General features: G+C 46.6%; 2 protein-coding genes across 2 annotated transcripts; both read left to right on the top strand.

Moving 5' to 3' along the window:
* The first annotated feature begins 416 nt into the window (after positions 1 to 416).
* Positions 417 to 6,752, top strand: LOC149331393 (galectin-5-like). The gene is made up of 5 exons (XM_089555492.1): positions 417 to 636; positions 1,438 to 1,503; positions 1,597 to 1,688; positions 3,772 to 3,952; positions 6,547 to 6,752. The coding sequence occupies exons 1-5, from the start codon at positions 496 to 498 to the stop codon at positions 6,691 to 6,693; spliced, it is 627 nt and encodes a 208-aa protein (XP_089411618.1). The 5' UTR covers positions 417 to 495; the 3' UTR covers positions 6,694 to 6,752.
* Positions 6,753 to 11,125: 4,373 nt separating this feature from the next.
* Positions 11,126 to 25,341, top strand: LOC149331392 (galectin-4-like). Its single transcript, XM_089555491.1, has 7 exons — positions 11,126 to 11,202; positions 11,265 to 11,457; positions 13,054 to 13,182; positions 19,141 to 19,206; positions 19,625 to 19,716; positions 21,631 to 21,820; positions 25,195 to 25,341. The coding sequence occupies exons 1-7, from the start codon at positions 11,126 to 11,128 to the stop codon at positions 25,339 to 25,341; spliced, it is 894 nt and encodes a 297-aa protein (XP_089411617.1).
* The last annotated feature ends 1,095 nt before the right edge of the window (positions 25,342 to 26,436 follow it).

Raw genomic sequence — 26,436 nt, 5'->3', positions numbered from 1 at the left:
AAGGGTAACGGAGTGGATTCCAAGAGAAGGCAAGAGTAGTAGGGGACGGCAGAAAATTAGGTGGGCGGATGAGATTAAGAAATTTTGCGGGAATACGGTGGCCGCAAGTGGCAAAGGACAGGGTTAATTGGAGAGACGTGGGAGAGGCCTTTGCCCTGCAGTGGGCGTAGTCAGGCTGGTGATGATGATGATGATGACGACTAGGCTCCTTAATTATTAAAAGGCGTGTACCCCGCCGTAAATAATACCTATAACAGTTTTCAACACATTAACTGCTTGGCAATTTAATCACTTCGTGTCAGATAACCTCAGCACATTATACATAGGAAAATCTAGAAAGCAGATGTTTTACAGCACCCTCAAATTTCGGATCATGACCTGCAAGTTTAGTGAGTGCAGCTAAAAAAAGCATTGTTAGGGCATGTGGATGACCGTTCTCTAGACACCTGCTAAGCAGTGGTGCAGACAAAAATTCGCTAACTGTGGCTGGTACGCATGCGCGTGCAGGTGGAATTCAACGGGCACAACTTTGCTTACTTTAAGCACCGCCTGCCCTACTCCAGGGTGCGAAAGGTTATCACTGACGGCTGCCTCAGGGTTCACAGTTTCCGGCAGACGGCACCAACAGGATTGATGGTAATCGCATTTTCGTAGCACATTAGCATGAAAAATGAATGCTTTCTCTGTTTAGATAATCTGTCATTGGTACCAAGGGGAATAGAAAGGGAACGTGGAGTTGTGAAGCAAGAAACCCATATTTTCAGAGCGTTAGCTCTAGTACCCTCCTTACTGAAGCTCGCGTTAGTATGAAACAGAGCGTCAATCAATTGCAACTAGTGAGTGGTACACACACGCACGCACGCACGCAAGCAAATTCAATGATCGCTAACCTCTGTCTTTTTCGTGTGTTTGGAGGTATAAGGCACTACCTGCAGAATGGAAACATTGGAAAATTGTTTGTTTTTTTGGGGGGGAAAGGAAATGGCGTACTATACGTCTCGCATATACCGGCGGACACCTGAAGCGCGCGGTAAGGGAAGGGATAAAGGAGGGACTGAGAGAAGGAAGGAAGGAAAAGGTGCCGCAGTGGAGGGCACCGGAATAATTTCGACCACGTGGAGAAATTTAACGTCCACTGACATCACACAACACACGGGCGACTTTTACGTTTCGCCTCCAGTGAAACACTGCCGCCACGGCCGGGTTCGAACCCCGGGTACTCCACCTCAGTAGCCAAGCGCCCTAACCACTGAGCCACCGCGGCGGGTCCTGCTGAAGGCCATCTGTATTTTTTTGGCGCAGTTTGAGAACGGTATCGCACGTGTGGCCTAATCTGAACCATCGAAACTGTTATTAGTCACCACGACGTGGTTCATTCCCTTCTGACTCCCATTTCGGCGACATTTTTAATTGAACAGCTTTGACTACTTTACGCAGACGCGTCCCCTGGAGGATTTTCAGCCGGTGCCACCGGCGAATGAACCCATCACCGTGCGCAACACGGTGAGTGCCGCTTACTTGCAGGGTGAAGGGTTACCAAGAGCTAGAGTGCTACAGTGTCCCCTTCCCGTTTCTCTCCCTCTTCTCTGTGCGCAGCGCGTACCGTTCCTGCACATGCTGCCCGGTGGCCGTTTGGAACCAGGGCTATGGGTGTACCTCAGCGGAAAGCCGCGCAGCCAAGCAAAGTCGTGAGCCGCAATCTCCTTGCACTTTTCAGGGGATCTTTTACTTCAACAAGTCCAAAAAGAACAAGAGCCTTATGGTTCACTGAAAGGACAAGATGATGACAAATTCAACCAGGGTGATCCTCAGACCCTCCCTTGATATGATGCCCTTTCTGACACCTCCTTTGTCTTCTTTCAAAGTAAAACACAAAACTGTTGAGAATGTGCTTTTTTTGCCGACTTAATGTACGAAAACAACTAGGTCCCCCAATGGAAGCCTAACTCTGAGGGCACCGGCTTGCTCCCATGACAGCAGACTTTGTGGATGAAGCAAAAGTAGTCTATCTCCCGTGTGAGGCAAGGGTTGTCTTATTTTAAGAAGAAAGCCTTTAATGGCTCATACTGTCGTCCGTTAACAAAGGGTGTCACATGCGTTTAACTCGGGAACTAAAAAAGATAAAAGAAACCCAATGGCTGCTTCAGATAGAGGAGGAAAAAATGAACCTAGAAGCCACGTTTTAGGACTCTAGATTGATTAGTTAATTAATTATAGGAAAAAATGTCGAAATTGCGTCGAAATAGCGCGAACGTTGGTTAACCACGGGAACAGTGTGACGTAACATCCACCGGAAGTCGTCACGGCATAGTGTCCTCGGATTTCGCCTCTCAACACTTTAGTTGCCAAAGTGTCCTCGTAATTCCATTCCATCAAGCGCTTGTGTATTTTTTTTTTTAGTCTCACGTTGTTAAACATGCAGCTTACTTTCCTGTTGGCACCTACTGCTATAATTGGGAGTAATGCAAACATGTGCACAGACAATACAAAAGAGGGCAGCTTGAAAGCAATAGGCAACGAATGGCACTGAGCAACATTGTAGTAGACAAAAAACAGAGCACACTGTGCGATTTCTTTATTCGGTTCTCTCATCTTGTGTTTTGAGCGTGAAAACTGCCTCATTTACCCAGTCATTCGTTTACCCTGGAAAGACGTTAGAGCATCCAGTCGAACAGAACCTGAAAATAACAAAAGCTAGAATAACAGAGGAATCCAAGCAGTGTAAACCAACTTTAAGCTGCTTGGTAGAGAGAGGGTGCGGTAGATGGTCCTTGGCGATCACAAAATGAACAAGGGAGGGGAAAACCTCAGTTTGCTAGAGCCAACGTTTCGACAAGGGGACTTGTGCGCCTCCCCCCCCCCCCCCCCCCCCCCCCCCGTCGCAGCCCCTTCAAAGCCTTTTGTTCATTGCATACCCCCCGGATATAGGTTGTTGCACTATTGCAGCCTAGCGAATGATGATTCACCTCCCTCCCCTTCCTGACACGCATCCCCTCCCACACCACTTTCCTTCCCCACCCCCCCCTCCTCGGAGCGAAGGCCCTATATAATCCCTGCCGATGATGAACGCTTTGCCCAGACGAAGACAAGTCCCCTTGTCGAAACGTTGGCTCTAGCAACCTGAGGTTTTCCCCTCCCTTGTTCATTTTAAGCTGCTTGGCGAGTTTAGACTACACGCATAGCTAGAACTTGCGTCCTAACCCTCGCGCCTTACATTTCGTGTAAGCAATTCTGTAGCTCTGAAATATCAGTCCCAGTCTTTGGCATATGCATGCTACTGGAGGTTGAAGGTTAGACGTTCACGAAAGTTCTCGCAAAGGTATTGCGCATTACTGGTACTGTATCCACAGCAGTCGGTGTGTCTTCAGACGTTGCCTCTGTGCCACTGCTCGTACCTGCATTAAAGCAAGTTTCGTCCAGTGCTGGTTGTGCTCGATTATATCGATCCTTATTGAGACGTCCTCATTTGAGACACCTCAGGATGCAGAACGAACTGGTGAGCGACTTGAGCGCAAGCGCGAGGACTACAAATGTATCCCAGCTAGCATTAAAGACTACCTCCTATACTTCTTCCCTCCTCTACTCTACTTACCCCCTCTACTACCTCCTCTAATGTCCTCTACTTCTCTACTCCTCTTAACCACACATGGCCTATTTCAACATGCTTACATGCCTTCTCCGGTGCACTGCTGCATTTAATCTTTCTTGGCCTGGCGCTGTTGTATTTGCCTTCTTGCACGGTATTCTTTTAACCCAATTGTTGCGGCGCAGGTTTTCCATCGACTTCCAGAGTGAAGACCCGGGCTCGGACATCGCCTTCCACTTCAATCCGCGCTTCCCCTCCAGGCAGGTGGTGCGGAACAGCTTCCGGGATGGGAAATGGGGCCCCGAAGAACTCACGAGCCACGGATTTCCTTTTGCACCTGGCGTCCACTTTGACCTGCTCATTCGGGTACTCCTTCCTAATACTTACCGTCTTCCCTCTAATTTTCCCGAGATGCATCGTTTTTTTCTCCCTCATTTCCCGATGGGCACTGAACCTCCAGTGGACATCCTGCAGACATCCTAAACATACGCAAGACGTCCAAGGAAGTTTCAATGCCCATTGGGTCTTTTCTCTTCTTTCGTTCATCTAAAGCCAATTATTTACCGAGACTGCAATTTGTAATAGCTTTTTCTTCCCTAGTCCTGCTAGTTTAAAGAGTATTTGCCGTTTAGTGTTTTCTAGCGTAATTTATGGAAGAAATAAAGTAATCATGTTCTTCGCTGCAAGCCCTTTTTATGCATCTTTATTACTACTACCCTCATTTTTTCGATTTGATAATTGAAAATCTTGAAATTTGCACAGGCTGAATCCACAAGCCTTGAGAGTTAGTCCGATAGGAGAGATTTCACATTTTAAAGAAAAAGGTTTTTCCTGGATGCACTTATGCACGCAGCCATACATATGATAAACTTGTCAGTTAATGCCTGAGTATGTAACAGCTTTTTTAAGTGTTTGTACAGTACAACCTTGCTAATTGGAAGACTCCAGAGAAGTACTCTTATTAAGAAGGCTTTCAAGTTATTTGAGAAGGAACTGGAATAAAAAAGGCAAACACCACAGCGTGAAACACTGGGATTTCATGCGCAGTTGTTTTGGTCGCCATCACTGCTGGTTGCAGAATTTCTGCAATACTGATTCCGAGATCTGCAGGACATGTTCTTGAATCTTCCTTGGTGTAATTAAATGATTGACCAAGCTGACGTGAATGATCATCAGAGACTTTGTACTGGAATGTGGAACAAAAAGAGTTTAATGAATAATGGGGTTTTAAGTGCCACCATTTCAAACATGTTCCCAGTTGAACACACCTTCGGACGTAAAGTTCTTTACTACAGCATTTTTGGTAGCGTTGCCACGCAAATCGGTTGCTTTGTGTAAGAGAATCCAATCTGTGCGTGTGAGTGCTTGCTCTGTAGCTCGCTGTGAAGAAGGGAGAAATTGAATGCTAGCTTAGTGCAGCCTGAATCACCTGACTCTGTCCATTCCCAGGGCCCATAAAGGGCGCACAAGCTAACCGTAGACGGGACAAAACATCACTTTCTTTCTCAAGTTGCTGAGCGTTGCTTTGACGTCAGTGTGACACTGCAGAGTTTGTGACACACACACACGCACACGCACACGCACACGCGCGCACACACACACACACACACACACACACACACACACACACACACACACACACACACACACACACACACACACACACACACACACACACACAAACACACACACGCGGATCCTTTCATATGGCGTCCCTCATAGCGTGAGTTGCACACACACTTGTGTGTGTGTGTTTATGAGTGTAGGTTCTGTTGGCTTCCACGGGGAAAAGGATGATATACACCAAGATTTTAAAAAACACGGGGTTTCCTAGCCGTCTGAAACCAAATGAGGGTTGTTTAGAGTCGCGTGACCTAGTCTGCAGTATTTTTTCGTTCCTCAAGGTTGACTAATTAGTTAAGCTTAATTAACTGACTGTTTAATTATTGACTTGCGAGAGAAAGCGTAAATGGAAAAGTTGTAGATCGCTTTGAGAAACAGCAGCAAAATAATATTTACGTAAAGTAGTTTTTTTACCGGCCTTTAACCACAACCCGCACAATAGGAAAAAGCTTCCGCATGACAACTGTGCCCCTGCAACGTCCCAAGACGCGGCCTAAAGAATAAAGCCCGTTTTTTTCTGAAGTCCTCTCTTAGATGAGAGGTTGGGTGCACATTGGGGCAGAGAAGTGAGCGAGCAGCTGGTCACGTGACAACTCTCTTTTAAGGTCAATAAATGAAGCTACGTAAATCGTAACTTGACGGAAACAGCATTAATAGCGGTTTTTCGAGGCGATCTAAAACTTTTTCATAGACACTTTCTGCCTGAAGTCAATAATTAAAAAGTTAGCTAATTAAACTTAACTAATTAATTAACTTTGAAGAGCGAAAAAATACTCAAGACTAGGCCACGCGACTATGAACAACCCTCAGTTGGTTTCACTAGACTAGGACACTTCGCCTTTTTTAAAAGTTTGGTTTCATTTAGCTGGGACACCCGGTATATAGGGGAACAGAGGTACACGGAAAACTAGGTTGGATCAACAGCTGGCGCTTGACGAGAAAGATGTTGAAGTATCTCGCGCTGGCTGGCTGCCGTGTTCTGCTGGTTAGCGACGTGTCGCCCTATCTTCCGTGACAATATATATATATATGCGGCCGCTGGCACACTGGGTGTTTGAATTATTCGCTGAAACTAATCTCTTGTATTTTGGGGCAGCTAAAAATCTTTAAACGAGACCCGATTTAATACAAAATGCTCTTAAAGTATCCAGCCGTTACTGCATTTACACTTATTAAAGCACCTTTACTCACATATTCCACGAAGTGCTTGTTTGTTTTGCAATTGCCTCCCTTATGGCCTGCAGGTCTTCGTCAGCAGAGCCCACTTGCATTGTTCGGAGGGATATCCCGAGACTTTAACGCGGTGCAGAACAGTGATTCCTCGTTGGGTTGCGCAGGTTCTGGACTCTGGTTTCGCTGTGGCCGTCAATGGGCTGCACTACATCACTTACGAGCATCGTATGCAGCCACTGCAGCGCTTCACCCACTTCAGCGTGGCGGGCGATGTGGATGTGGAGAGCTGCAAGTTCGAGTACGGCCAGTGACGAAAAGGCTGCCAGCGCAGCCTTCTTCGGAGGGCCCATGGAGTCATTGTTACACCTGAATAAATTGTTAGTCGCTAGTTACAATGCAGGCAGTACAGATGTTGAAACCTTATTAACAATTTATACACTGGAAAAAAGTCCAGTACATTCATCGCACATCAGTACTCGCGTTACTCATGCATCACTGTAATAAAAAACGTTAGTGATCACTGCGACTCTTGCATTGGAGAAATGCGTAAACGTTGGCGATACCTTATCAATACCACAATTAACTGTCTTAGTTCATGAAGCTCCTTCAATTGCATATCTGAGTTTTTTCAAACTTCGCGCCACGCTTCGTTTTCAAATTTGGGGCCACGCGTTCGCTCCGCCTACACTTCCGGTCACGTGGTGCCACACTTCCGGCGTCTTCAAATCTTTCGCCACTTTTGCTCTGGCTCCGACCACTTTTTCGACATTCCTAGCTCTAATTAACTAGTTATCCCACCTCAACCCCCCGATTTCCCGCACGAGATTTTTTGATGCTCTATCCGATGGTCCCATTCTTTATCGCCTAAACCCATTCGTTCGGACGTAATCATGTGGACAAGGTCGTGATGACACGAAACCGCAAACATAGCCATACAATGATTACGCATTAAAAGAGAATCCTTATCTTTCCAACGTTGGAAAGCAGACGGTAGATATCCCGTCTTGCCTTTTTTCATAAATTATGTTCAAACTCCGCACCCTACTATGCACCACAAATTAGGCTACATTCCATCGACTTGACCGCAATAAAAAACCTGAACGCAGACGTTTCTTCACCGGGTGTTAATATAATCGAATGCCTTTCTCCGTTGTTTAGTTAGTGCTGTTGATTGTAGTAAGTTTATTTCCGAACGAAAAGATAGTCTAACAGAGTAGGTGCGCAAGATTCATGTTTTCACCGGTTTGTTTGCATTCTTCGTACTTTTTAGTTTGTTTCTCTTCCTTCAGCCTTTGAGTATGTTTTATTTCATGATTGCATTCTTCAGTTTTTGTATATTGTATTCATAATGTTGTTGTTGTTAACTCACTAAACCTGTTGTTATGTATTCCAGCATGGTCTTGAAATGCCGTTATATTGCTGTTGATTTTTTTTTCATTGTTTTTCTTGCGTGATGTCCGCCTCATTTATTGCCCAAATAGACCTTTCGGATAATTTAACGAAAAAAAAAAACTCTTCGTGCCTTTTTTTTTATTGATCTGTTAGATCAAGAAAGCAAATAATTGAAGTTCAGGTGGTAACATCAGAGCTTCATCTTCCAAAGCTTGTGGTACGCGTTAAGGATATGACACCATAACGTGACGGGTTTGTTCCCATATATGCAGAATGTTATTCTATGCTTTACAATAATAGGTCCATGAGATTCCTCATACCACTCACGGCGCAGTGGTGCAGCGGTTAAGAGGCAACTGAAGCGGTTTTAGAATTCCATGAGTTTAAGGTTGCCGAATGTGCGAAATGTGCTGGTAAGGCCTGCGAAATCGTTTTGCTCTAGCATTTGAAATGATGGCGTAATCGCCGAATAACGTCGTCGTCAGCGTTTAGGCTTCTCTGAAGTGCACAACGACGGGCAGAGGCCCCGATAATGACGTCACGTATGACGGCACTAAGTTTTCAGTGAAGAAACGGTTATTCCATGGAAGAAAACCGACGCCATCGAAGGTGAAGCTCACAATGCATTGTTTGGCGCCACCTGACGACGCACAGTAGCATATAGGCTTAAGCAGCGGACACCTGAAGTTTCGGCGATAATGACGTCACTGCCGAGTTTCGTCGCACTCCTCCAACGTAGTGAGGAGAAGCCTGAACATCCTCGCGGATTTAATCGACGATTATGTCACCATTTTAAATGCTAGTGCAAAAATATTTTGCATGGTTTATCTAGAAGTTTGATAGATTCGAATTCTTGAATAACCTCAAATTCTCAAAAAACCGTTTCAGCTTCCCTTTAAGGAATGTACCACTGCCCTGCGATGGCAGGTGCTGCCAGAATTTAACTGCCACCTGCCATGATGAGCAGTTTGCTCACTATCCGGTGAGCAGGTTGTGATGAGGCCGCAAGGTCACGTGACCTATAGGTGGCCCACCTGCCTCCTACACCGAATTTTCTGGAGAACGAGACATCTAACGCTATCGCTTCAAAATGTGACTACATGTGACCGGACATGAGCCTCCTCACCCTCGCTTCCAGCCTTGCTTATGCAGTGAGATGAGGGAGGATAGGCGCAAAAAAAATATGTTGTCTAGTTGTAAGATTGACAGTGGGGGAAAATGATGATGCGGTGATGCGGACGAGGATAGCGTGCACGGACTAAGGGTGAAGCAGGATGTCCCGAACAAAGCCAGCAAAGACACCTGCGTGACGTCTTTTCCAGATTACTTTTAGTATTTTGCAATTTAACGGTATAAGTTCTCGGCACGCTTTTCTGCACCGTAACGGCCGGAGGTTTACTTGACAAGAAAATAATGTACGTATCTAAGAATAACTTTGCGGTGACGACGCCCACTGCAGACGTCGACTGACGATGGCAAATAAAAGACACGTAGCCTGTTTGCACAGCACGGCGTTCTACAGTTAGCTCGAGGAGAAAATTAGCGGAAATGATTTGTGGGGCGCCCGCTCACTAGGTACATAATCCACATTCGCTGCCGTGCTGAACCAGGAAGTTTACGTGACGACTTGCCGTCTGCAACATCGCTAAACAAAAGTTGCTGCTGTTAGCGAACCTCTATGCAGACGGTAATTCTCTTTTTGCATTCCTTTTATGCAGACACTGGAAGAATCCTAAGTTGCTTCTATAAGGAATTTTTTTCCCCTCAGTAAACAAATAAAAGAATCAGCCAAAAAGAATTGTTACCACGTTTCTCTTCCTGTATGCGGTGAGCGACTTCACAGGCGACCTTTTACAGAACTCCACTATTGCGCGAAGTTCACCCATGCCCATGAGCGCCTGAAAACTAACCTGCGCGCTAACTTGCGAGATCAAAGCAGACACACAGCACTTCGGCTACGGAAAACCGTAAGTGAAGCCCAAAAACCACCTCTGGCAAGTCGGACGCGTCAGTGCACTGACCCGTCGCTGGCGACTGACCATCCACATTATGAGCGAGTTCATTCTAAGCCACACACCTCACATGATCACAATACGGAAAGCTCCGACAGCTAACAGAGTTCTAGAATAGCGAATGAATGTTTCCGTACATGAAACACAAGCATTATGCGGGGCATTACACTTTATGTCACATCATTCAGTGTAAGCGAACGCACACGTAATTTTAACTCCAGTGAGAGTGGCGCTATCTGGTTTTTATAAAGTGAACCACTTTTGCAGCAAACCAATGTTACACGTTAAGCCTAGAAGCTGCCCAATCGTCTACGAAAATATACAAAAAAGACGGGCCAAATTTATCATTGTTACAAATTGTTATGGGGAAGATAAGTAGCAAAAACTGTGCTAGCTGACGCGCCGAAAAATGTAGTAAAACCGAAGATTGCACTCCGAAGCAAGATGCCACGCTTTAGAGCGTTTTAGGAATGGATAACTGTCGGTAACCACCACATCGCAGGTATACTTGCTAATTTTATCGTTATGCACACTCTGGGCTCCAACCGAACTACAATGGAGTCTTATGGATCTTTCATATAATGCAGCGAACATGAAATTCATATTGGTTGTTAAACATAATTAGCCAAACAAGACACGAACACCAACACTCGTACGAGAAGTACCGGGAGCAAATACAGGCATATTTAATTACGCTACATACGCAACGCAGCTATGAGCAGCCACCTCATTCGCTGGAAATAGGCTTCTGATGGGTTTCAGCGAGAGCGGCAAGTATGGTCATTACTGGAATGCGGAACCCCATGGACAATAGGAGGAACCTTTCACTGTCATTGTATTGCTGCACTGGTTCCGCTTATCGCCTGTGTGGGGCACGACCTACAATCACTACCTGCTGTTCTCCGCAAATGGCGGTAGATTAAAGATAAGGTGTCCTTGTTTGGTTTCAGTCTGCTGTTTCCTTAACCGTGGTATTTGAATTCGTGCGTGAGCATGGACAAATACTATCAATGGGCCTAGAGGAAGTAGAGGGACTCAACAGCACGTGGTCTCGAATCGTGCCATTGAACAAACCCGTCGATTAGAAGAGACAATACCCTCGATCAGTCGTATGACTGTATCGGTTCCGTTTCTCTTCAACTACGTATGTCGTGTCACGCTACGCATGCTCGTCTAGCTAGAGCGCACCAGTCGCCAATAGCACTCCTCTTGTCATTCCATGACCGAAAATTGTAACCTGAGTAAGGTCTAGGGATATTTTATTCGTAAGCTTCGCTCCGTCACCCTAAGCGCGTTTTGGACCCCGACTGACAACTGCTATTGGTGACAGGTGGCTCTGATGGACAACCCCTTAGAGCCCCTCGTGCCTGGCATGATCATCGAGCTGTCCGGCCATGTCCTCAGGAGGCCCAAGAGGTAATGTATGCAGGTGGGCACGTATCGCAGCCAACTTATTCGTGATTGATTATTCTCTGCAGGTTCCACATAAGCCTGGTGACTGGCACTGGTGACGTAGCCATACAGATCAGCGTTCGCTTCTGTACCGGCATGGTAGTCATCAACTCGTTCCGCAATGACAGATGGGAGAAAGCGGAGCGCGTCCAATCGTTGCCCGTGAAGCAGGGAACCAACTTCGAGGCCAAAATACTCGTCGATGAGGGGGGCTACAAGGTATACGTACACCTTTACAAAAAATTTTTAGACAGCCTATAGACTGTCCATAGACTTCTGTCTATTAAGTCTATGGACTCTCTATAGACGAATACTAGAGAACAGTCTATAGGCAATGCAAATGATATAGACAGTCTATAGACATACTATAGATTTATGGACATACACATTTGGTAGACTTTTCTCTATAGACTACGAATAGACAAAAAGAAATATCTATAGGAGGGCAACAGACTCTATAAGAAGTCCATAGATTGTATATAGACTGTTTTTCAGCTGCTGTGGGAACAGATTGCCGCAGAGCCTGGGCTGCGGCGCTGTTGACAATGTTTATATAGCGTCTTGCAGAGTTTTGTAGATTCTACTCACGAAGGCTGGTGGTATGACTCCTTCGCTCATTGACAGCAGAGCTCTAGAACTTCTTTCGGCTATGTTTCTGTTGGGAGTCCCAGAGCACAGTCAGTTCCCTGCACTGCGACTAAGCTGGCTGAGCGATCTATCTAGAGCACATGTGGCGTATCTCACTGCTATGCTCCGTATCTCGAAAAGCACTTCTGCGGTTGAAGCATCCCAGCATGGCATCTTTATGTGCAATTTAGTGCAGACGCAGACGGAAGGAAACCAAATATGTCCAGTCTGCCGAGCATATAAGTGCGCACAATTATTTTCAATTGGGCACAGTCCTTTAACGCGACCTCGCTTTAATGCGGCTTCTGTGTTTAACAAGAAAGCAAGTTTCTGAAGTAGCATTTCATATGTTTAAAATTTCTCTTTCTGTTATTTCACATGCTTTAAATTTCTCTTTGTGCTATCTAACTACCCTTATAAAAATGGTCCATAGACTGTCTGGGGACTTCTTATAGACTATTGCCTTCCTGTAGATTTTACTTTTGTCTATTCATAGCCTATAGACTGTATATAGACGAAAGTCTACCAAAAGTGTATGGGCATATATCTATAGATTGTCTATAGCTTACAAAAAGTGTGTGGGCATAAATCTATAATTTTGTATAGAGTTTGTGTTGCCTATAACTAGTCTATACAATTTATAGACTATAGAAAAAAATGCGTGGAGTCTACAGATTGTCTAAAAAAGTTTAGTAAGGGAGGCGGAAGAAAGTTAGGTGGGCGGATGAAATTAAGAAGTTTGCGGGGGTAATTTGGCCGCAGCTGACAAAGGACAGGGTTAATTGGAGAGACATGGGAGAGGCCTTTGCCCGGCAGTGGGCGTAGACAGACTGATATTGATGATGATGACCACCTTCTCTGTGGCCAATTCATCGTTTGAGGTCACTGCGCCCATAAGACCTAAATTTAAATTGTACTCGCCGTGGTCATCCTGGCTGATATTCTCGTTATCGCCATTAGCTACTACGTTCTATAAACTGGTGCAATCAGAATATAGTTGCTCGAAAATTTTCTACGTACTACACTTTCCCCTAGGAGCTAGGAGCGCATCCTATCTGTGGCAGAAATCACACCCGGGTGTGATGCCTCATAATAGCATCATGATGATGTTTAGTCAGGGTTCGGACTCTGGCCAAGCAGCGCTGATGGAAAAAAAATTTGCGAGCAATGGCTGGTACGCCTGTGCAGGTGAGCTTCAACGAGCAGCACTTTGCTGATTTCAGCCACCGGTTGCACTACTCCAAGGTGGAGAGGATCAAGGTGGAAGGCTGCGCCACTCTTAACTGGATCGAGCAAAAGCCGCCGCTGAGATCGTTGGTAAGTGCGTACGGGGAAGTGGTCGACGGTACATAGTGAGCCAGTATTATGTTAAGAACACTACCTGATCGTTTTCCATGTGTGATGTATGTGCGCGACTTGAAGCGCTATTACAGGCAGCTTCGGTACGATCTCACCTGTCTTCCAGCTCCACAGTCTTTCCTCGCTATCACCGAATACAACGTCGGAAGTAAAGTTCAAAGGAATGTCTTCACCATTCTGACGCAATTCCCCCTCTACCATTTCCGTCTAAATCCGTCTCGTCCCAACTGTTTCATTTATCCCGTCGCCATTCAGTCACCCATTACCCTCATACCGAACAATTCTGGAGAAAAACAATTTTTAGTAGGAAACCTTTTATAAACCCACTTTTTCATAACATGGAAGATTTCACTATAACAATAAATATATCTGCAGATCACCAGACGGCAGTCTTGAACTTTTTTAATTACCGTTTTTGCTATCGCTAAAAGCGTCCCGCTTTGGCCTTTCATGCCAGTCTCAACTGTTCGATGCGATCTATGGAAACACTTTAAAGGGAGATATTGCTACATACCAGAAGAATGGATGACTACCTTTTATATTACAGCAAAAGTATCTTACAACTTTCCAACTTTCAAAATTTTTGTGCGAAATTCTTGGACATGGATCCACCCCCTGTCTCTTGGCGTGCCTGCCTGGAGTCCTAGGGGATCTCGGTGTGTCTGTTGTTTCAGCCAGCGTCTTCGCTTCGGCGGACGCGGTTGTTGTGACGCGCGTCTCTTCTTTCACTCTTTCCTCTTATCTTTTAACTCTTCTCTATCTGCCCATGGCAGCGGCGGTGGCTCGGCTCGAGCCAGTCGGCAGGCTCTTTTAAGGCGAAAGCCTTTAATGCCTCATACTGTCGTTAGCAGACGTGTCGGCAGCCGTGTCGACAGACGCGTCGGCAGATTTGTCCGCCTTTCGGCGTCACTGCTTAAAAGGCTCAAGGTTCGAGCATGAGTAAAGGCGCATCTAGTGAATGCATGGGCTTCATAAATAAAATAAAAGGAGTAAAGTCAAGAGAAGGAAAATAAACAAAAGAAAATAAACAAAAATAAAAACTAAATAAAAATAAGATGTGAAAATAAAAATGTGAAAGAAAAGGAGCAAAAATAAATAAAAAACAAAATATGAAAATAAAAGTAAACAAAAACAAACAGTGGCCAGGAAACGCTTTCGCCTTGCAGCACATTAGAGAGCTAAAGTGCAGCCTGAATTATTCTCTTCATCCTTCTCTCAGTCGCAACAACGGCAACAACCTGCACACTGGAGGGTATAGAGGCACGTAAGGACCCTTATAAAAATGGTCTACAGGAAGTCTGCAGACTTCTTATAGACTATATTGCCTTAGTGTAGATATATTTTTGTCTGTACATAGTATATAGACATTCTTTAGAAAAAGTCTATTAAATTGTATGGTCATAAATCTAGACTGTCTATCAGATTTGTATTGCCTACAAATCTTCTATTGTATCCTCTAGGAATTGTCTACGCCAGTCTATAGACTTCATAAACAGAAGACTTATAGACTGTATATAGAAATTTTAGTAAGGGGAGGGCAGCTGATCACAATCGCGAATGCAGACCTGTGTTGTGCTGGAAACGAAGGGGCGCCCGCGTTTCGTGGAGAGCTTTCTACATCTTCGGCCATGCGTCCAGTACTGTGCAAGGTCCGCCGCATGTGGCTTGCTCTCGGAAAGCGCGGCATACTGCGATTATGCGCGGTCCACAGTCTCATTGACGTGGCTAGATAGGCAGTTTGATGAGTCCGTGAATACAGTTAAGTGCGGGTACTGCCACATGAAAGAGAACACCATATCAGTCTACGTAAGAGGCTTGCCTGGTTATGCAAAATTGAGTGTGTAATACTAAATGTCCTAGTCGGATCCAGCCTTTCAGGAGGTCGACTTCGAGAGCCTGATTGAGTTCCAGACTCCTAGCTTAGTGGGCCGCGGAGATAGGGGGGAGGGGGGGGGGGGGTGTAGATCTCTCACTCTCGTGAATCCACTCATGGATTCTCGGACAACATCAAATATTCGAACGAGAGGGTTTTCGAAGCACCCCCCACCCCCGCAAGAAAAACAGCGCAAAAATGTTTATTATTTGCTGCATAATGCTTTGAACTTAGCGAAAGCTGTCACCATGCTGATGCCTGCATTATGCTACCTAAGATCTACAGCATATTCGGCAACCTGAGCGACTTGCTACCACAGCCACCGCAACAACCGCACGGTTACCAAATGTTTTCTTCCTACACCAGACAAATCACCAAGTAATCATCCGTAGAACAACTTTCGCTTTGAAAATGAAAGCGCAAACCTTTCTGCACCGCCTGCAGCACTTGCGAGTCACTAAAACTCCACTAAAACAATTGCTATAGACGCCTTGCACTTCAGTTCTGCTATAAGCGGGAGTTTATTGGACTCGTCGTGACCGCCGCCATCGCCCCTGGAGAGAATTTCGGTGATGCAGGTTTCGGCGTCCGCAATGTGTGGTCGCACGGCTCTTTTGACGGGGCCCAATGATTGGGCGAGATGTTCGCACGCGCTTTAATCTCTTCCGTTATACACGCTTGAGGGTGGAGGCCAAGCTCAGATACCTCATGTTAACGCGTGGCTCCGCGCAAACTGAAAAGTATGCGAGGCAAGCACTGCGATTATCGGGTATGCAGAAAAATAATCATTTCACTGCCCACCGCTGCACATGGAGGAATATCAGACAAGCTTCCGGTCAAAGAAACCACGTGGTACATGCGGAAAATCCGGAGCTGACGTGGCGCATATGTGTCCAGAAGGTCGGCGCGGTTTGAATGCGTCACGCACGGTTGAACAACAAAACGTCCTGCTTTGTCTAACGGAGTATCGCCGCTGTCTGCGTGACGGGGCGTAAAGCATTGAGGAGTTCGATTAGGCGGCAGTATCAGCGGCGCGACACTGCGTTTTTGGCTGAATGCGGGTGTTCCCAAGTAGATCAACCTCGGATGTTCCCTCTTATAACACCTTATAACACCCTCTTATAACAGCTATCGCATCTTAATATTCACCCTCAGGTACTAGCATGGATTAAAGACTTCCTTTCATCTCGCGTTCAGTTCACTTCTGTTAATGGTTCTAACTCTACATTGGCGCATGTCACATCTGGTGTGCCCCAGGGAAGTGTTCTTGGTCCCCTTCTCTTTCTAATATTTATTAACGACTTACCAAATTGCATTTCTTCACAAATTAGACTGTTTGCTGACGACTGTGTTGTGTACCGAACCATTACAAACGACTCTGACCGACAGTCTTTACAAACTGACCTCGAATCTATTAACAATTGGTGCCAGCAGTGGCTTATGACCCTAAATCCCTCTAAGACAAAGCTCGTCTCCTTTACTAGAAATTCTTATCGCATCCCAACCACATACTCTCTTAATGACATAACAGTTGAAAAAACTTCCACTTACAAGTATCTACGAGTTTACCTTCAATCAGACTTAACCTGGAACTATCATATTAACTTCATTCTAGCAGCTGCTAACCGTTCTCTTGGCCTTTTAATACGTAACCTTCGACATGCTCCGGCACACGTGCGTAAACTTGCTTATATTACACTAATTCGACCTAAAACTGAGTACGCTTCCGCCATATGGGACCCAGATCAAGCCTACATCAAAGATAACATAGAATCCCTGCAAAACCGTGCTGCTCGTTTCATTTATTACGACTACTCACGTTTTACTAGCGTCACAGCGTTAAAAGCTCGTGCTGGTCTTGACAGCCTTTCCCATCGTCGTAAACTCTCCTGATCAACTCCTTTTCACAAAATTTACCATCATACTTTGCTTCACGACGATTTCTTTCACTTACCCACAGCAGTGTTTCCACGCCGTGACCATCCTTTCAAGATCAAACGCATCACATGTCACACTTAGAGTTTTGCCAAATCATTCATACCCAAAACCATTATTGATTGGAACCGGCTGCCTTCCACAATCGCAACTGAAACTAACGCACATCATTTCATGAACTTTTAAAAAATCAAAGCGATGTGTAGTTTTCTTCTAGTTCTGTTCTGTTCACCGTAATATGTTTGAGTTTCGCTTTTCGTTCTGTTTATTCCGATGTTTTTATTTTTTTTCCGTCTTGTTGTTCCGCCACATTTCGATTGTTGCTGACTACCAGTTATTGCTCATTTCTTGCTTCTTTTTTTTGCCCTGTTACTCATGTTAAATGTTTCTTCTATGTATACAATTTGTAATTTTTACCACCCCCTATATAATACACTCGTGAAGAGGGCCTTTAGGGGTATCTTGAAATAAATAAATGAATAAATAACACCATTTTGGAGCGAGAGCTCCACTACGCCATGTTTCGCCAAGTTCAGCGGGTGTTGCAGTTTGACCTTCGGCAGAAAAAGCGCCGGAGGTGCGGCTGTCACGTCAGACCACGTGACTTGCCACAGCTACAGCCGCCGCGCCGCTGCTGCGACCGTGGTGCGCCGACTGCCGCTTCGCCAGATGTGGTCATGTGATTCTGCACGCGACTTGGCGTTCGCTTAAGGAGGCAACTCCGCTCTAGCATGTTGTTCCGACATGGATGAGAGCGCGGCTGAGTGTGCCTAAAACGCCGGCGAGGAGTCTCAAGCGTCTAACCAAGCATAGCCAAGTGTAATGGAGCTTTCGCTCTGCCTAACTATAGTTTTAGAAGAGTTAAACCACTGTCAATTTTTATGCGAAGCATACTAAAATAGCCCAACCCAGCTCCTCGAGCGCGGCGGTGTCGTTACCATTGACCTTTCGTGACCTCCATGTCATACCACGTGATGCGTGACGTCACAGCAGATGAGAAACGGGGGCCCAGCTCGCGCCGTCGCGCGCTGCGTCGCGACCAAGGAGGACCACGTGATGCGTGACGTAACGACATAAGAGAAACGGGGCCCCAGCTCGCGGCGTCGCGCGCGGCGTCGCGACCAATGTGTTTCCTGCTTCTGCAGCTAGGTGCGCTGTAGTGAACACGTGATGCTGGAGCGGCGGCATACAAGGGGGTGCGCCTGCCTCTGCTAGGCGTACACGGGATAGAGATGCCTCCTGGAGACAGGGCTGCTCGTTGGAATGAGAAGCAAAAGTTGCGGCGTGCTACAGAGACTGATGAAGAGCGTGAAGAACGTCTAGCCAAGCGGCGTGCTCGATATGCAACTCGGCGACAATATGCTTCGCATCTGACTAGGCTTAACCTAAGCTAAGCCTCAGCCATTTTTTTTTAGTAGGCTGCCGGCTCAAATTACCTGCTGAATTTACAATAAAATTGCGCGATAGCGTGAAATCGTCGAATTAGTCCTATTTCATAAATGTACCGATATCGAATTATCAAGGTTTCACGTCAGCTGTAAGCTTTAATAATTTACCTAAACTTAATATCCCTGGCACCAGAGCCCTGTTAACATGCAGTATGCTTGGAAGTCGTGACAGCTTAAATTCAACGCTTCGTAACTTGTGTCCTCTTGAAGTATGTGGGGGCTGCATGCCACAACGAGCAGCGGAACATTGTGTGCTCTTTCATGCTCTGAACAAAAGCGTTACATGTACTATCAGCGTCAATTGAAACGCGAACAAGCCAATTGAAACGCGAACAGCACAACTCGCAGATATTATACTAGGGAGGCAAAATACATGAGCACTTCATTTTCCCATCGAAGCCGAAAAGACCGCTCTTCTGAAATGTTAATAGCCCACGCCTGTATTTCATCTCCAGCCACTAATATGCTTGATTTTTTGTGCTCGCGTTCCAGTTGTTTTGTTCGCGTTTCATTTGACGCTGATAGTACCTTATTCTTGACGTGATCTGAACTCTAGAAATTGTTTTATGTAAGCACCGCTTGTACTTGTTTTCTATTCTGGCTCCCCTTTTAGCAGCCTTTTTTCTTTTAAAGTGAAATAACTTCGGCCACTTTGCGCAGCTGCCTGTCATGGAGGGCTGCGGTCAGGTGCTACTGGCAAATGGACCAACCAATATATACGACCCGGTGAGTGACGCTTAAGTTACAATGAGGAATGGGAACGCCGCAACTGTGATAGCGCTAAACTTCGCTTAGATAATGGCACAGAGCGGGTTGGGAAGAAATGTAGATTAACAAAGTAGATTAACAAATGTAGTAACAAATGTAGATTAAGATTAACAAAGCTAATCTCGCTCTAGTGCGAACTTTTCGTCACAAGATAGCAAGAAAACAGGCCCATATGGAAACCTCAAACAGTCTACTTAGTGGTGCTTGAACTACGTACCGTTTGCTACGTAACGCTGTACAAAATTAAGAAGCGGCTGCCGTGTAGACTTCTCACAGGTTATCTAATTATATTCTTGTGGTGCGCCGTGAAAATCCTCACGATGGCTGTTCGCACTGATCTCAGTACTGTATCCCTCTCGGTCCTCCCTTTGTGCAGCCCATACCGTTCCTGCACATGCTGCCTGGTGGCAGCCTGACACCCGGGCTCATGGTGTGCATCAGCGGCCGGCCACTCTGCAAGGCTAAGTCGTGAGCCGCCTTTCCCATGTTGCGTACCCTTTGCATGAAAGGTTATAGGCTTGCAGATATTAATGCAGGAATATATGCAAGGCCTACCTGAAATCTACGCTCCTTGGGTGATTAGTTGGTTGGTTGGTTTATTGGGGTTTAACGTCCCGAAGCAACTCAGGCTATGAGGGACGCCGTAGGGAAGGGCTACGGAAATTTCGACCACCTGGGGGATTCTTTAACGTGCACTGACATCGCACAGAGTAGAAAGTAGAAGCGTGTGTGACGATTGTCGGCAATCGCCGCATTGTACTCATCCATTTTTCTAGGAGGCAATTCCGCTTCTAAAATTAAGTGATCCATGTAAGCGTTGAGAAGCGATGGCAGAAAAACAGCGAGCAGAAGTGAGGAATGGAGCCAAGATTTACGAATGCAGGATAGACGCTAAATGAACCACGATGGGAGAAACTGGCTACATCGACGAAAGAAAGTACGGTGTCCGAAAATGTGAACAAGAGGTTCGTGAAGCAATTCTGCCCAAGCACCACTAACCCAAGAAGCAAAGGTAACCGGCCCAGCATTGGAAAGAGAGAGTTTCACTGTGGTCCTTTGTACGACCGACCTGACCTGACCGACCGACCTTTGTACGACCTGAGTAAGGCGGAGGAGCGAACTCTGCGGCGCCTGCAGACAGGAACCCTTCTCTGTCCTGCAATAGCAAAACACTTCGATCCGAACAAAGATGGGCGCTGCCCGCACTGTGGAGAGATCTGCGATATCTTTCACATGGTGTGGGCATGTACTCAGAATCCTCACCCCCCCCCCCCACCCGAGAGGCATGGGAGACTGCCCTCCTCAACTGCTCCACACTGGAGTCCCAAAGGCATTGGAAAGGCATTGGTAAAGGTGGTGGTGGTGAAAAACTTTAATCAAAGAGAGCTTGAGGGTTAAAAAAATAATAATAACCCTGCTGCATGGTCGGTATCCTTAGTCCGGGACACCGCATGACGCAAGCGGGCGCGAGACGGGGCCTCGTCATGCGGTGTCCCGGACTAAGGATACCGACCATGCAGCAGGGTTATTATTATTTTTTTAACCCTCAAGCTCTCTTTGATTAAAGTTTTTCACCACCACCACCTTTACCAATGCCTTTCCAATGTAGGGCCGATTACGTGGGCTGCTTGGCAAGTGACAGCTTCTGCCACGGCAGAGCGACTGCAGAATGGTTTTAGGAAGCAGCGGGCCATAGCCAGGAAGCGATAAATACCGTGTCAAATGGCGTCACCTGCGTGTAGTCCAGCCAGTCCTCAATCGTGGCCCCTGGACGATCGATCGCGGAGGATGCTCGACCACTGGACGACGGATGGCTTGCACCTGGCGTTGAATACCTTTTATTGCGAAAGCAATACTACTTGCACTTTCCAGGGTGACCACCATCGTGCCGCTGCGGTGACCACCATTGACCTTCATTTGACCTTGATTGCATTAGTTGGATTAGATTAGATTGCATTGGATTACATTAGATTGGATTGGACTGGAGTGGATTGGATTAGATTACTTTAGATTATAGTAGATTACATTGGATTGGATTCGATTGCATTGTATTGGATTGGATAGGATAGGAGTGGATTGGATTGGATTGGATTGGATGGGATTGCATTGGATTTGATTGTATTATTTTGGATTTGTTTGGATTGGATTGTATAACCGATGCATCCCCACAAGTCTAACCACAAGTACCACTACCAGCTACACTACCAGCTGTACCATGGCGTAGGTACGGATATTGCTTTCGCAATTACCGGGCTTAACCAAGCTAAGCCACAGCGAATTTTTCTGTCTCGTGCGATGAAATGAGTGCATAAAGGTTCGTCTGCTGACAATGTACGCTGCGTAGGCATGGTAACACTACACAACTAACTTGTTGCGGTGCAGGTTCTTCGTCAGCTTCCTGTGTGAGGGCCCGGGCTGGGAAATCGCATTCGAATTCAGGCCTCACTTCCGTCGCTTCCGTAACAATATGGTGGCGTGCAACACCAACATGGAAAGTGGCTGGGGAGTTGAGGAGCGCAAGTACGGACACTTTCCCTTTGTCCGGGGCGTACACTTTGACCTGCAAATTCGGGTATGTAAACGTTGCACCTTTCTGTGCGAAAGCTCTTGTTTCCTGAAGAGCCTCTTCTCTCATGATTCTAGCTTGTTTTGTACTTGGTTATCAATACTGGTATAAATATCTACGCTTGTAGACCGATATTTAGAGGTATCCTTCGAGGCGCAACAGACTTGTAATAGCGCAGTAATCGCTTGTTATCATCCATCCAAGCTCAGCCATACAGACCTATAGAGGAAGGCTATGCAGCTTTAATAGAAAGCGCCTATGTTTGCGTCCCTTTTTTTTCTTGTCCACGTTGCTACTGCACAACCAACTAGCCAGCCTTTACTTATTAAATAAGATTCGTAGCTGAAGAAAAATTTTTACCGTTCCAGAGAGAGAACCCTGGACCACCACCTACTCGTGTCAGTCATTCGTGGCTTTCCTTTGTAGGCGTATGGCAGCGCTTGGGTGAATGCTAATGAGCATTGCTTGCCGATTAAACATTTATCCTGTCTTTTTTGCCCTTCGTTTTCATGATTTATTAACGGTCATAGATTGAGAAATTTAGTGACTTTACAACAGATCCTTTTGTGCGCGAGACTCTTTTTATTCTGCGTTTCATAATTGTAAAGCTTGAATAAATATTTGCGCGGCCCTAACTGGCAAGCCTCGAGGGTGATTGTCAAATGCTGTGCCTACCACTCACAAAGGTACCCTACACTAGACAAAAAGAGGAAGATGAATGACCATTTGCGGGAGCACAAAATAACCTTGAGTAGTTAGGTGGCTAGACAGCCGGGCGTTCACTGCAGAGATTGCAAAGACTGCTTTCCCATTTTCAGTCAGCGCAAGATCTAGACAAGTTCTAATAAAACATCGAGAGAAATTAATCGAGACTTACAAAACTGACAGACAACAATACGAGGTCTGTTAGAAAAGTATCCGACCTTATTTTTTTTTGCGAACACCTGATGGATAAGAAACAAGCGCGCTTGCACCAGCAGATCTTGAAGTGTCGTGCGCATGCACGAATTTTTTCCCGCCTGCCGATAGCGTCAATCGCTGGGAGGCAGCGTTTGAGTGAGGTAGAGCGCAGTGCTCTCGTCGGTTTTTTAGTGCAAGCAAAATGGCGGTGCGACAGGAGCAGCGCTAATGCATCAAATTTTGGCCAGAAACGGGGCGACAGCCAATTGGAAACCATTCGAAATATTCAGACGGGTTTCGGTGACGATGCTTAGAGCAGCACACAAATTAAGCAATAGTACAACTGGTCTAAAAATGGCCGCACATCGGTGGAGAGCGAGCCACGCTCCGGTCGGCCATCAACATGCCGAAATGGCCAGATCATTGCCGAAGTGAACGCTCTGGTGATAGGGGACCGTCGTGTGACTATCCGAGAAATTGCGGAAGAGGTGGACATCAGTAGTTTTTCTGCACATTCCATTATCCCCGAATATTTGGCCATGAAGAGAGTTGCGGCGAAATTCGCGCCGAAGCTGCTCACGGTGGAGCAAAAGCAGCTTCGTGTTGAAGTCTCACAGGACACGCTGGATTCCACAAACAGTGACCCCGACTTCATCAACACCATAATCACTGGTGACGAGTCTTGGGTGTACGGGTACGACCCGGAAACCAAATCCCAGTCGTCACAGTAGAAGCATTCCACGTCCCCAAGACCAAAGAAGGCCTGCCAAATGCTCAGCAACGTCAAAGTGATGCTGACTGCTTTCTCGAACTCTAGCTGTGTGGCACACCACGAGTACGCACGCCCCAGGGTCAAACAATGCTTAAAGAGTACAACAGGGATGTCCTCCGTCGCCTACATGATGATGTGCGGCGCATGAGACCGGAGTTGCGGTCAACAGGAAATTGGCGCATCCTTCCCGAGAATGCTCCTGAACATTCTTCGCACTCGATTCAGACTTTTTTGGCAAAAAACCAGACTATTGTAGTTCAACACACTCCTTACTCTCCTGGTGAGGCCCCCTGCGACTTCTGGCTGTTTCCCAAAATCAAAAGGCCACTGAAAACAGCGCAATTCCAGACAAGAGAGGACATTATGGCTGCAACGACAGCTGAGCTAAACTCCATTCCGAAAAAGGCCTTTTCGGAATACTTCCAACAGTGGCAGCACATCTGGGAGAAGTGTGTGAAGTCCAAAGGAGACTACTTTGAAGGTAATTAGGTTTCCAACGCTCCAGTTATGCCATTTTTTTTTCTACGGCCAAAGGTCGGATACTTTTCTAACAGACCTCGTATGAGCGCGTAAGCAACGCATTACTAGCATTATAAGAAAATAACTTTTTTTTCTGAATGGTGGGTTAGACACCGAAAAAAAAGTATTTGAGATTGTTTTTTATAGACAGTAAGCTATGAATATGACTGAATAAACTTCAAGTGTAAGTCAGCGTGCAGTCTCCATGATTATTACTCCTCCGTGTTCTTGCACTGTTCCGAAGATGGCGCACGAAATTACCCAAGCTTCCACTTTGATCAAGACATCTGCAGCTGAGATTTGTTGAGCGCCTAACTAGTGCTACTGGGGCAACTAGAAGCGACTCTTCATGGTTGCCACCGCCGCTAATCACTAGAATTCCTTTGACGTCACCGATTTTATCGTACGCAGGACCTAGTTGCGCTTCTGCCTGCATAGATGTAAGTCACTGTTCGCCACAGTGTGCCTGAACTCGGCGGCAAAGCTCTAACGCGGCGTTCTGCCGAGCACCGATCGTTCGATAAGGTGTGTACAATCAGAAGCGCTGCGTTTGTTCACTTTGAGTGTTTAGTTTCCTAGCTAGGCACAGATACTGGATTCCAAAGGCAGGGAAGCGTAGCAGGAGGCGGCAAAAAGTTGGGTGGGCGGATGAGATTAAGAAATTTCTGGAGATACGGTGGCCACAGCTGGCACAGGACAGAGTTCAATAGACAGATATGGGAGAAGCCTTTCTCCTGCAGTGGGCGTAGTCAGGCTGCTGCTACTGATGATGGTGGTTATGACGAGGAGTGCCTAACCATAATTTAATTGTTCAATGTGCCTACCTATGGGAAGTCTGAAACGCTACAATTAATGTTAACGAATTACTCAGTCAGTGGCACAGTAGCCGTTCAAAATATTTGATAACGTTAACCTCAGAAATTTTGAGCCCCCTGAAAATGTTCTAAATTGATCAGAAATTTGGGCAAATCAATTTCAAATTATTGCCGTCTTACAATGTTTGAGCCGAATAAAACATCTTTATTCGAAAACATCTTTGCGGTGTTTTCTTTCGTCTCAAAAATGTGTCTTTGCTTTCGAACTCTGCTTTCTGTCTGTCGGGGTATCAGTTGTTAAAGTTATTTCTCCAGAAGGGCACCTTTAGACATTTAGGAGACGTATAATAGCGGCCCTTCGGTCTCTCGTGCAGGTGCTGGACTCCGCTTTCGACGTGGCCGTCAATGGAGAGCACTGCCTGCAGTATCAGCACCGACTGCGACCACTGCGACGCATCAGCCACATCATGGTCGATGAGGATGTACTGCTGGCATCCTGCAAGTTCCGGTACTACTGTTGAAAAGGCTCCGAAATGCAGAGCCTTTGCAGGATGTCCGATCGGGGGTTTCCCCTTTATGCCTAAATAAAAGTGCAATCAAGAGTTGTAGTATAGGTAGTAAAGGGGCCGAAACCTTTACGGACTTTTTCAATCCATTGGCATTACTAACCTCATCTTCAAAAAATCGGTCAATATTGCATGCTGCCTCATCCACCGTTCATAAGGCCTTCGTACACAATTCACCCACCCTTTACTCTCCACCCATTGTACCCTCCAGAATTCTTCACCCACCACCAAACAACCCACCTTCATCTCGAGAAGCTCACCCAACACCAACCCACCGCCTTCGACCTCCAGAAAGCCTCAACCCACCTACCTCAGCCCTTGTGGGGATGCCTTCGTCCCCTGCGTTCACTTTCCCGCATTGCACCCCCTACTGTGGTTGGCTCCCCCGCAACGCACCCTTCTCAGTTGTGTTACTCTGACTAAGAGGGGAGGGCGCTCGCGTCGCAGCGACACCAACGCCACGGATGGCATTTTGCTGCGCGCGCGCGGTGAGAGACGCTCTTTTGCTCGGGACCGGGAAGCGTGTGGACGTTCACGCGCAAAGCTCCGCTCTTCGCCGCGGGCGACGTCGTGTGGAAATATGTTCCCCTCAGCTCGTCCCGTCTGGCCTCGGAGCTTTCCTCTTGCCCTACCGTGGGCGAACGTTCGCTCGTAACCGTGCTGGTGAGTCGGACATCCTCGATTCCTCAGTCTATTTTGTTGCTAGCTGGCGTTATTGTTGTTATAGCAATAAATGCCTTGTTTGTGTCAGCCAGTGTGTCGTTCCTTTGTTCCCGCAGAGCAAGGCCCGCCGTGGTCGGCGTGCGCTCGGTAGCGTACGCAACCACGGTGTGGGGTTGGCGCGGCTTTGAAATCTGTCAGCCGCGGTTAAACGGGGAGAACGTGTTTATCTCTCTATTTAAAACCCCACACCCGCCACCCATCTTCCCCGTCCAAGAGCCGGCTACCTGCACCGACCGACCCACCTCAACCCTACAGAACCCCCACCCACCACTAAACACTCACCTGCATCCGTCCACTCGCTTCCACCCTTCAGACGCCGCCGGCCAC

The sequence above is a fragment of the Amblyomma mixtum genome, chromosome 8 (assembly GCF_055824585.1).
Source record: "Amblyomma mixtum isolate Tamu chromosome 8, ASM5582458v1, whole genome shotgun sequence".
NCBI lineage: Eukaryota > Metazoa > Arthropoda > Arachnida > Ixodida > Ixodidae > Amblyomma > Amblyomma mixtum.
The sequence above is the reverse complement of the archived record's forward strand: the minus strand, read 5'-3'. Positions and strand labels throughout refer to the sequence as shown.

Excerpts from the sequence above, each read along its gene's own strand:
- LOC149331392 (XM_089555491.1), top strand. The coding sequence starts at position 11,126 with ATGGACAACCCCTTAGAGCCCCTCGTGCCTGGCATGATCATCGAGCTG. Across the intron at positions 19,717-21,630 it reads CCACTCTGCAAGGCTAAGTC|GTTCTTCGTCAGCTTCCTGT; the intron begins GTGAGCCGCCTT and ends GTTGCGGTGCAG. Across the intron at positions 21,821-25,194 it reads ACTTTGACCTGCAAATTCGG|GTGCTGGACTCCGCTTTCGA; the intron begins GTATGTAAACGT and ends TCTCTCGTGCAG.
- LOC149331393 (XM_089555492.1), top strand. The coding sequence starts at position 496 with ATGCGCGTGCAGGTGGAATTCAACGGGCACAACTTTGCTTACTTTAAG. Across the intron at positions 1,504-1,596 it reads CCATCACCGTGCGCAACACG|CGCGTACCGTTCCTGCACAT; the intron begins GTGAGTGCCGCT and ends CTCTGTGCGCAG. Across the intron at positions 3,953-6,546 it reads ACTTTGACCTGCTCATTCGG|GTTCTGGACTCTGGTTTCGC; the intron begins GTACTCCTTCCT and ends TGGGTTGCGCAG.